Source organism: Schistocerca serialis, chromosome 6 (genome assembly GCF_023864345.2).
Source record: "Schistocerca serialis cubense isolate TAMUIC-IGC-003099 chromosome 6, iqSchSeri2.2, whole genome shotgun sequence".
In the NCBI taxonomy this organism is placed as follows: domain Eukaryota; kingdom Metazoa; phylum Arthropoda; class Insecta; order Orthoptera; family Acrididae; genus Schistocerca; species Schistocerca serialis.
Window position 1 is genome coordinate 576,116,234 of NC_064643.1, and position 12,684 is coordinate 576,128,917.

Below are 12,684 nucleotides of genomic sequence, written 5' to 3' on the forward strand. Positions count from 1 at the left end.
ACCACTGGTTGTGAATAATGATGTTATTTATTCCTAAAGGAAGAGGTATGATTGCAATAAAATGTGAAAAATTTGAAATGTGCTATGTGGGAACAAATTAGGACTAGAGCAAGATAGTTCAGAAAATTTAGTGGTATCAATCATGATCATAATTTTCATAGTTAAGATTAATTCAAATAATGTGATGCCTACTTTCAATGTGTGTCCTTTAATGTTATATCTAGCCGACTGGTGTATACATTCTCACATTCTTTTAAAATGTTGATGGTCCTATTTTTCATTAGTTAATTATGAGGGAACAATCTACTGGATGTGGTATATTTAGTGCAGTTCTGTTTGTGTGGTGATCATGAGCTATTGAAGGTCAGTTTCTGGAACAGTAAAAAAGTCTCAAAAATGTCATTTCCTGTTGAATAATTTTCATTAATTAAATTGTTCAGGCCAAATACAAGGCATTCACAATCATGTCAACTCATCTCAAGATTGACTTTCACAAAACATGTTAAATTATGAAAGTATTTGGACATAGAAAGCATAATTTGGAATTTTAAAAACTCTTCCACCAAACAAGTTTGTTTAATTGAGTAAGTCCTACAAAATTTGTATTATCAGTGATATCTCCTTTGATTTAGATTCACTGGGAAAAGAATTTCTGCCAAAGGAAACTGGCATCCAAGTGACAGTTTGGACTATGATCTCACATAAATGATAGTAATATCAATGAGTCACTGTTAGAATCAGCCAACTCTACAAATACCTAGGTGTAACACTTTATAGGGATATGAAATGGAATGATCACATAGGTTCAGTTGTGGGTAAAGCAGGTGGTAGACTTCAGTTTATTGGTAGAATACTGGGGAAGTGCAATCAGTCTACAAAGGAGATTGCTTACAAATCACTTATGCAACCAATTCTAGAATATTGTACAAATGTGTGAGACCCGTAGCAGGTAGATCTAACGGGTGATATTGAACATATACATAGAAGGGCAGCACGAATTGTCGCAGGTTGTTGTCACAGAGATACAGAAGGTAATGAACCGGATGACTCTTGAAGTTAAACATAAACTATCCCGAAAAAATCTGTCAAAGTTTCAGGGACCAGCTTTAAATTATTACCCTAGGAATATACTACAACTTCCTATGTATCATTCACAGAGGGATTGTGAGACAAGATTAGAATAATTACTGCACACACAGAGGCATTCAAACACTCATTCTTCCGGCTCTCCATACATGAACAGAACAGGGGGAGACCCTAATAACCGGTACAATGGGATGTACTCTCTACCACGCAGCTCATGGTGGTTTACAGAGTATAGATGTAGATCTAGAGTAGATGTATGTAATTAAGAATGATATTGGATACATTGCTGAAAATGCTCTTCATATTAAAATAAAATCGTGGCAGCGTTTGAGTGGTATGACAAGATCAGGATGAATCATTCCTTGGAACATGTTAATGCAAGGCTTGTGAAATCACTCACCTGAGTCATATATTTCCACATTGATGTGACTGATTTATCAGCGCTCAGTTGGTTGTGTCACATGTAGTGTGGACTGCATCTGCACGCTTCTAGGAAGCGGTTACTTGCAAGCCCTATTACTGGAGGCATTAAGTTTGACCATTGGAGTATCTTTCCAATCCTAGAGGTTTCTACTGTTTCCCTTGGCCCTTTTTAGCCTTAACCCTTCAACTGCTCTGGACGTGTTAACACGCGCACATTTGTACCTGTCCCTTTGTGCTCTGAACGTGTTTACATGCACCACCAGTCCTTCTACCTGGTACTCTGAACGTGTCTGCCTCGGTTTCAGCTGGTTTCCATCTCTCTCACAGCCTGTCAGACAATCCTGTGCTGTTCTGCTCTTCTTGTGGTGGAATCCTACTGGAAGGACCCAAGTCTATGCTTCTTGCCATACTGTTGATCTAAAACAATTCATCATAACTAGTTTTGCAGTCACTAATCTACAGCCAGCTATCAGTGCAGCCTGTTGGGGTGATGCTCGCATCTCTCTCATTCAAACGATTCGACCTTCCTCTAAGTCCAGATGATGCCAGTAAGCTGCACATGTGTGTCCTCTGGGCTGTATTTCAATCTCTCGCCTGAATAATTCCAGTAACATTACACACGTCCGATAGCCATCTTGTACTCACACCATTCTTCATCTGTAGGAATGGCCATTTTCTGTACTGAAAATAAGCGTGCATAAGGATAAAATTTTAAACATCATCTCTTACAGGCCTGGAAACATTGGAGTATTGTGTTGGTAGCATTTAGTCATGGTTTTCCTGATGATATAACACTTTCCATTTTCATCAATATAGAATCTCACATGGGTTCCTTCAGGTAATAAGGCCTTGTTCAGTTTTAATGATTCCAACTGTTTTGACACTAATATCATCCACCTTAAGAGCCTCCGTGAAGGATTCTCTGCATAAACAGAAAACCAGCAAAGATGAAAAATTGTTCTGTTGATGATTAAATTACCTTGCTGCTATCAATCCATCCTGCTATACACACACACAGACAAGTGGCACAGTATTGGAATGAGTTTTTTCTAATGCCGTTTCTGTTGTACTTCCTAACTATTCTATATTTATTGGATTTTTTCTCCATTAAGCTTACAACAACAACATATTACATAACTTTGAATGTATTTAATAATTTAAAATTGAATAACTCATTAGTTTTTTAAAATTTTGATTTATAGCAAATACATTATGTATTGGAGTAATGAATTTTGTATCATGAAAACCGTGTTGTTGTTGGATAGTATAACATGCAAAGTTAATATCATAAATGTATTCCTTTTATAATGGTTTATTGTGTATGTTACCTTGCATATAATGTTGCTCTTGATGACTAGTATTTTTAAACAGTTGCTATTCTCTCTATTTGTTTAATGAAATACTTTTTTTCTGACAGCCTTGGTTATAGGCCTTTCCTGTTAGCTGTGCAGAACCAAGTTCCAGTATTAAGTAAAATCTTGAGCAGCAAACAACAGTATCTGCAACAACAGAAAATATTACAGCAACAGCAACAACAGCAGCAGCATCTTCAGCAGCAACTTCAGCAGAATCCAAGTTCACCCCAATTACTGCCAGCTGTTGCACCTCATTCTAGAAGGGCAAGTTCTAACGTAGATGTCAGCAGCCATCACAGTAGTGGGCAACAAGCAAGAACCTCCCATTCAAGCAGTTCAGGGGGATTCCATGATACGTTAAGAAATGAATTGCACCGTTCAGAGAGGACTCGTGAAAGAAATTTACATTCCGTCTTTGATGCAAGAGAAGTTACTGATGCAGAAAATGAAATACAAGAAACTGATTCCATAGAAGACGGGAAAGAAGAATCTGAGCGATCTGTCTGCACTGTGTCATAGTCCTGGTTGTATTAACATTGTAAAACAAAACACAGTTAGTGAAAGAATGTGTGCTCTGTTTGTTTAGTGCTGGTGTGCTGTTTTTTGTACAATGTGCAGTGAAATTATCATGTGACGAGTTGGTGTATGGACTTAAAAATTGTATATAACAAGTTATTTTTTTAAGAAAATGAAAACTTTAAGTGATTAACAGCATCTCTTTTACAGCTGTTTTTAAGCAATAATACTTATTGAATTACCATAACTGATTCCTTAACAGGTAGCTATAACATGTAACACACATAGTAGTCAAATGTAAAACTATAAATACTTATTTTCTTTTTTTCCTGATGGTGTTGCACATATTCTTTGAGATTAGCAGGTATCAGTTTTACAGTTTCACTTTGCCAGTTGTAATATAAACACTGAATATGTATTTGGTAACTTACCATCTTGCTCAGTGACTCTGTGCCTTATCTACATTGGTTTCAATGTGATTACTCTCCAGGAATTATAACAGTATATTTCAGTGCATACTGATTATAATGAGGCTTCTGCATTTTGTTCCTAATCATCCAGAGGTTTGAGTGTAAATACAGTCACACAGTTTGTGGAAATGGAGTAAAGACTGTATATTCTCAGCTACTTTTTTATCTTGAAGAGCATGGCATACTTCAACATTTTCTTAATATTTGAATTTTTTCTGCAGGATGTGATTCATCAATAAGTTCTCAGATTATTCACTACAGAAATCAGTGGGATGTATACACTGCTCAGAAGAATTAGGGGGCATGACTTTGGGCATCTGCCATGCTCCATTGCGCAATAATTGATGATTGGATATGTTACCAAATTCTATTATCTTTCACAAAGGAACTACACAACAAAACATCATTACATCCTTGATCATTTACATAAAGAGAACTGAAAAGTCTGACTCGTGTCAAAAACAAAGTGAAAACGGTCCTTCATTTCATTGTTCTGGGAGTTTTTCATTGGACTTAGTGCTTCGATAACAAGTATGGCGTGTGTGAGCATTTATCACTGCCTGACACGTGGCATGCTTCATATATGTCTGTGGAGGTCACACTGTAGTATCCTATCCCATTCATCAATGACAGCACATGAGAGTTTTTGGAGAGTCTGTTGTGGAACAGGACAACCATTAACACTTCCGTCAAGCATGTTCCACATAAGCACAATGCAGCTTAGGTTGGGACTCACTGCGGGCCATTCCATTACTACAGTGTCCAGGCTTCGCAAAGACATCCCTGCTGACATCCACCACATAGGCCTTGGCATTAGTAGGATTTCCGGGTTAACACACATGCAGTGCCCACCACTTGCTCGAAAAGGATCTGTTCAGTGTACTCCATGGCAGTAAGGTGACTATGGACGATGACGAGATTCATATAATCCGTGTGGCTGATTACACTGAAGCCTCCCCACAACATAACAGAGCATAACATCTGGCACACACTGCTCGTCTTGTCTGTGAACATGAACACAGCCATCACCTTGCGTCATAGGATATCTGGACTCATCTGTGACTGACACGTTTCACCAGTAATGGTGTTGCCACTTAACATGGGAAAGACAGAAATGAAGGCAAGCTGCAAGATGCAGTCATGTAAAGTGGGGTACTCAAACAGAATGTCTGTACCATAAGATCCTTTCTCTTAACATGTTAGTTAATAGTCTGATCAGACATAGTGGCTCTTCTGAGATCATCTTGCAATGCCCTGATGGTATCCGCACAGTGCCGTAACTCAGAGATGGCCAGATATCGCACTTCACGTGGTGTTATGCAACCTTGTGGAACTCGCCTTGGGTACTGACCTGTCTCCCTGTAGCATGTCCATAATCAATGGATGACACATGGAAAGGTATTGGTATTTGCAGCGACATGACCAAAAGTCTATCCTTTTTGGGTCAAACAGACTGCCCTTCCAACTTGCACTGCATTAAGATGTCGCATTGCATGTCCTTGGTTGAATAAAATGTCCACAAATGAGATCTGCCGTCTGTGTACCTCACTAGAAAACACTGGGACGCCAGTACTCACTTCATTCTGAGGGGTCACCTGGCACTGTAATGCATAACACAACCAATAGATGGCAATGATTTTAATTCTTGCGTACATTGAAAGCAAAGATTTTAAAATGTGCAATGAGACCACAGGTACCCTTTGCAGCAAAAACTGGACATTGATACATGTGTTCCCCTAATTCTGTTGAGCAGTGTATATAGAATATTCATGGCCCTTGTTTTCAGTCTGGTGGTATCCTTTGCTGTTGTTACATATACATATGTAGTCACCAGTAGCTGTAATGTCTGTAGGGAATAAGTGATTGACTATTGTATCTGAAGCTGTTCACTGAATATATGTTTGTGTTTTCATTGCTGTCACTGTAATTTATTGAACTGTGTTTTATTTACACTTTTACATGTGATGTTAATTTATCATTGAGGACTGGCTTCAGCATATTACATGATGCTGAATGGAATTTTTTAAAACAAAACTGTACTTGACTTTGCTATTTCTCAATCTGTGATGGCATTACTTTCAACAGTTTTAATTCTGAGTACCTGTGTTGTAGCATCTGGCAGTTACCAAATATTGTTAGCCATGAACATTTAAGAAAGCTCTCCATCAAGGGAATACTGAGCAAACTATAATTTTAATGAGCACTAAAACACACAACTTGTTTCACAATCTCAATGAAGTATGGTATAAAAACATTTAATTGTCTATGTTGTAAATATGAATTTTGTTACTTTAATTTGTTTTGTTTAACATAGAACCTTATGATTTCAAGAAGTACAGTTTGAGAACTGCTGCTTCAGAATATGTTCTGCTTGAAAGTACATGATCTCATTTTGTTGAGCCATTAAAATGTTCATAGCCTTTGCTCTGCTCCATTCATGTGTAGCATCAGGTCTTTGTATTTGCTGACAGGTCAGGCAAGAATTCTGACAAAGAAAGGTAGTCATAACTCATCTCCATGGAATTGCGCAAATTCTCACATTGCTGTTAATTTCATATGGGGTAAATATGCTATTCCCCTTTTGACAATATAAAAAGCATTAACTTTAGTTACAGCAATAGTGTATTCCCTGCCTGACAATTTTGAATGTATGTGGTATAAATATAACTGTAAAAAATATCTATGTTAAATGTGGTGCAAGTTGTGTTTTAAAGAGGTGACAGATGTTGGAATTTGGTTAACACTTCAGTGATAGTTTTCTGGCATTTTGATATAACTTGTAAAAATTACTGTTGCTCATCTGGAAATATGACAGTTTTCATTCACTAATTGTCTTATCCCTTTGCTCCAATTTAACAGCAAATTAATTTCATATCAAAAATAGTATCACATAATTATAAAGTATTTTACCAGATCTGTGCCAGACTTCTTGCAAACATTGTACCAGCTGTCAACTGCTACTCCAGAGTACACTCTACTTATAATTGGAATGTTTTTTAATTTTAGTAAATGATCAAACTATCATGTCTGACTGAGGTGAAATATAACACTAGCAAACCAGTATGTTGTATCTGATTCCATTAACAGTATCTCACACGTTAAAGAAGCTTGTAGCACTTTGAGTATTTTGAGAAGTATATATTTCTCTTCACTTTGGGTGTGGTTTCAACTTAAATCACAGTTCCTTAACGTTTTGCATATGCCAGAATTAAAATTTTCCTGATAATCCTCATACTGCTGTGTTCAGCTTTTATCTGCCTCTCTGTTCTTCTTTAGTAAAGTTGTATCATAACTCTTTGTTAGGGGTAGCATAATTATCTTTACAGTGTTCCTTAGATGATATCAATTAAGCCACTTATGTAACTAAAATATTAATGAATTGCCCCACTAAAAGTTTCTAATGACAATGATGTAGATATAGAGGTAGTCCACTAACAATTTTCTTCTCTTCTCTAGAATCACCTGAACTTGTAGCATCTGCAAACTACTTTTTAATATAGTCATGCTTCATAAATGTTTCAGAGTATGGGAAACTTACAATCAACATTGCATTTTGTGTCAAGACTTCCTAAGCTGTTTCTTAAATAGCATTTTCATTTTTACAAAGTAGATTGTCTGTACAAAACTGGAGTATTGTTACACTAAAAATATTGCTTTCGTGAATTCCATAATTAGTTGTAATGGCTGGCATATTTTGTAATAGCCTGACTATAACATTTTGTTTCCCCTCCTCCTTTGTTTTCATGATTGATAAATTACTTGCTTTCAAAGGTTTTGTAATACCCTAGTTGCTCCTTATTTGTTGCTGCGCCCAAATCTCTTCTTTTAGACAGACTACTTCCTTTTGGTATGCTATCTTTTTATTTAAATCATACTCACTGTGCATGAACATAAACTTAGTGCATTAAAAAGTCAAATTGGTTCCAAAGTGTGTTGTTTGTGTGCAATCAAGAACCTTCATCTAATAGCACTCATTATTCATGTCTAATGGTTAGTAGTTCTGAATGTTCCAGTGCATTCTAAGAAATGTCTTATGTTTACCATCTTTTTTCCTCTAAGTCAAAGTTTAATAGTAGATGTTCCAATTCCAATCCAAACTTCTGCTGTAGTTGACTACTCCAGACTGCACTGTGGTTTTTTTTCTGTGACAGACCATAACATAACATGCCCCCTTGCTTATAACTGAAAGCTCTAAAATTACTCTGAAAAATATGAGTCAGACTTTGTACGTGACAGCTCCCACCAGATTTGTTCCATTTGTAGATTTAGTCTCCATACTTCCAATAGACATGTTAGAAATAATGATTATTTATTGGAGTGATGTACAATTAGCATATTGCTGCCCTTCCATTTATTTTAGTCATCATACTTACGTGAATCATGATTTTTCTTTATACTGGGGGGGTTAATTGTGGACACCCTAAGATTTTTGGTCACTTAGGCTTTTGTTTGTAATTTAAGTTTTTATAAAACCAAATGTCAGTATGAATACTACAGTTCTTTCTTAGTCATGATCCTATTAGAGGCAGTATGTTCAAACCTTTGTGCCACCTTGGAAATGACTTACTTAGCCAATTGTTAGGGACATACATGAACCCCAAACCATGGTTAAATTTGGTTTTTCCACATGCACAAACTATTGCCAAAGATGAAAGAAATAATAGGTGACACAAAAAAATCCTTGCACCATGTGAGGTTTCTCATTTCCATTCATGAAAATGTATATATGCCAGTTGGTTCTCTAGCATTTGAGTTTCTTTCATATCTTATCTAAAACTGAAGAAAAATTCCTGATCTTGTTGTCAGTGGTTTCTGACAGTCATGATGAAGACAGCTTTTTGTCTTGCATATATTTAAATTATTTAATATTTTATCAATCACAGTTTGCTACACAGATAAAGGTGCACCTTGGTTTAAAATTGCTTTATTGAGAGTATTTGCCTGTAATTAAAACATTATTTATGCAGTTTGTCCCCACCCCACACTACCTTGCTATACCCTGCCTTACAAAATTTTGTAAGACTGGTCCACACTTCTGTTGAAACTCGTCAGTAAGTTGTGGTGATAATTTAATTTATAATAAATGTGGACAAAATGTCAGCATTTGGTGTTATGCAGTACCAGGTAGAGTGATTTCCATTTTCTTTGTAAAATGAAAGAGGTTTTATACACAAGTAAAATTTCAACTTTAGATACAAGAAACCAGAGGTATGGTTGTAACACATGCTGCATTATTGATAATATGGCCAATAAAGACAAGAAATGTATTTCATGAACTCCATACATTATGCATATCAGGAAAGACAACTATGATGGGCTAAAGTTATAACTATATACTTGAATCAAAATGTGATATAAACTTGATGACTGATTTCCTGCTTATATGTTCTATGAACAGTTGTGAATTCTCATTACCAAGTGAAGAAATCTAATGATATGAATTACTTGCTCATAATTAGTTACATTATTTGGTGTATGTAGGGCTTGAGATTAGAAAGTTTCCATTGGATTAATCCTCTACACACACTTTTGTATATTTATCTGAAAATCTAATAATCTGGATGAACAGTATTTGTGTTGTGTTAGGAGGTTTCAAGTTTTCATCCTGATTCTAAAACTAGAGAGAGAATGAAACACACCTTCAACAGATATTATACATTGGGCAGTAACCAATGAAATTATGAAGACAGATATTTTAAAGTAATTTATGTATTTAATGAAAAGACTCATACTCAGCTACATAATTTAAGATGTTCTAATAACCGCAAACAGATGTTGTTTTACATACATATGTCATTATCTACTCAGGAGTTTTAATCAAAATAATGTAATTGCTCATGTGAAATTTAGTGTTGTGACATACAATTGTTCAGTCATCGTCTCCCCCCCCCCCCCCCCTCCCATCCGCCTCACTGTTTCAGTTAATTAATTAATGATTGCAAGATTTAGTACAACAGTTTTCTATAGATACTACTTAGAGTTGGAAAACTATTGTTTTAATTACATTTAAGCAATTTAACTTGTTAATTACTTATGAAGATATTTAAATAGCATTTTACTTTTGCGGTGAAATGGAGTTTTATTGACAACATAACAATTACATTGTTTATGGAGTAGTCACTCATTAGACTTAAGTTCACAGTTCAAGAAGAGTATATATGTATTGAAGGAAAAGAGAGAAAAATTTTAGTGGACACATGAAGAGTTACTCTCCAAACTGTTGGCATAAATCTAATTATTTTATCCTCTACCTAATGAAAATAAAACAGTAAGTGTTAAAAAGAGGTTAAAATGCTATTTCATAAAGTTAACTGTTGAGTAGTGTCAAAAAGTTTTGCTTCAAAATTGTGAGGTACATATCTAAGAGGAGTCACCAGTTGACAAAATAATTTACTTTATTTTGTCAAGAGACTATTGTCTGAGACTTACATCCATTTTAAAATATACTTGGTATTGTACCTCAAAAACATTGACTTCAAAGAGTCATTTGTTAGTATGCATGAGGAACATATTTTAGCCCACTAAAATGGTTTCTTATTTGATGGTAATTTTATGTTCTGAAGAACAAAAATTTTAGTCTTCCCTGTAAGACTGTCTAACAAACTCAGTGTAGTGGATTCAGCTCTTATCAGTAACTTACTGTTTTTAAGTACATATCTTAAATTGTTGGAACCAAGTACTAATTTTTATAGAGTTTTACTCATGTTGTATACTTTTTATATTGTATATATACAGTTGTTGCAGAATAAAGAAAAGTAATAATTTTTGTAAACAATATTATTTCATTTATCATTTCATCAACATTCCTCAGTATTAATTTGTCAAACTTCTTTGGACTTGTACTTACCACTTCTTCATTTTTTAAAAGTCCTTTCTTCATGAATAGTGTGACCATTCATAATCAACACTGGTCTGATATCTTGAGGTGAGGAGAGAATTAGGGGCTGGAGATAAGGAGAAAAAAGTAAAGAAACAGCCTAAGATGTGTGAGAAAATTTTTTAATTATATTCAAGATATAGATAACTAAAAAAAATTTTTTGCCTTCATCACTCGTATTAGAATCTTCTCTGTTGTCTGGCATAAGCACATATTATCCTTGATCAAGAAGAAAAATATGAAGCAATGCTCCCATAATTAGCAGCCCCGGGCTTTTTCAATATATTGAAAAAGAACCAGCGCAGTCTATCTCACCCTTTTTTACTGCAGACTGCTCTCAAATAAGTGATAGCCAGTCACATTTTTTTTATAATGTTGACTTTTAAGTTTGCTTTTTAATTATATCTAGTAACCTATTTCATTTATGAAAATAATAAATTTTTGAAAATATAATGTAACTGGATAGATGAAAAATCTACTCAGTCTCCTTCCACCACTTTGTGAGTAGATTTTTTCACAAATCCAATTATATTATATTTAATTTATGAGATGAACAAAATAAAGAAAGAGACCAACTCATTTGCAACTGATTGATGTGTGGTGCACAGAAATGTAAAACAGTACAGAAATTTCTCTAGCTTTCAAGCTGATGCTCTTTCCTCGGCACGCATGCATGCACATGCTTGCCGCCACCCCCCCCCCCCCCCCCCCCCCCCCCCCGCTCACCAGCACACACGCGCTCTCTCTCTCTCTCTCTCTCTCTCTCTGTGTGTGTGTGTGTGTGGAGGGGGGGGGTTGTAGAAAAGGGATACACTGATAAACTGATTCCTGAATCTTTTTGTAACTGCACCTATTTTCGTTCAAACTTATCTTACCTCGAACTTATTTGTACATATTTTATTCCTTCTTATTTCCATACTTTCTTCCCATGTACATCATCTGCTTCTCACATGCCTTCTGCTCATTTGTAATAGCCAATAATTACAACAGCTGCTGCACTGTATTGCAACCGCTTGCTGTCGTGACCACTGCATATATTTCATCACTGAGATCTGTATTTTGAACTATTCTGTAGATATCGCAACTTCTTGAAGGTGTCTTTGAACACAATATCTAATCCCTTCTTAGGCCCTTCTACTCTGTTGTATTCTCCCTAGAACTACTTAAAGTTTTGTTCTACATTTTTACTGTTATTGCTGCAATTCCTTCATTTTAAAACTCTTTTCATTATAGACAAAGACATAATGTGTGATACTTTTCCAAAACAGTAAGTAAGTTTGAAAGTTCAAATATAAAATTACAGGAGATAATAAAAGCAGGAGGTTTCAGCATGCTGAACTTTCTCTTATATGGTCAGAAGCGGAAATGAAAACAAACCGAAGAACATGTCTAAAGCCAAAACGACTGGTATGGACAATGCCAAAGTCAACATGATTAACACAGCCTGGAGTGTAATGATCACAATTGTTTCACAATGCATACAGACGTAAAATCTGAGAATAACTTGAGAATAAACCTGTACTTCGTGTTTTAGTAAACAGAATTAAATTGCTGTCAATGTGTTAAACATTCAGGATGAAAATAAGACTGAATTACAACAGAAACTGAACCTTTGAAATGCTATACTCAAACGATTTAGACTCAAGATAAACACACTCAAAACTTTAGTTTTGTATGTTAAATGAGAGAACAGTTTTACTAATATCACATTGAATAAAGTTGGAAAAAATACATCAGTTCAATACCTTAGCAGTGTAATACAGTAGAGTACAAAATGGAACACAGTTTTACCATCTCGCATGAACACTCTACAAGATCTTTTTCATACCATTTACCTCATTCAGTCTAGTGAACTGCACCCAGTCCAACAGTAAACAACAAACTACAGGGTTATTTAAAAACATGGACTCAGTTTCATTAATTTTTATATCATGAAATATAAATTTGACCTGAATAA

At 35.4% G+C, this 12,684-nt stretch overlaps 1 protein-coding gene across 1 annotated transcript in view; it reads left to right on the forward strand.

Annotated features, from left to right (window-relative positions):
• LOC126483654 (guanine nucleotide exchange factor subunit Rich) overlaps nt 1–6,267 on the forward strand; it is a 291,359-nt gene extending 285,092 nt beyond the window's left edge. Inside the window, exon 23 of the mRNA XM_050106716.1 lies at nt 2,927–6,267. Coding sequence (XP_049962673.1) covers nt 2,927–3,383 — 457 coding nt within the window. The 3' untranslated portion in view covers nt 3,384–6,267. The remainder of the gene's footprint in view (nt 1–2,926) is intronic.
• Nucleotides 6,268–12,684: the final 6,417 nt, after the last annotated feature.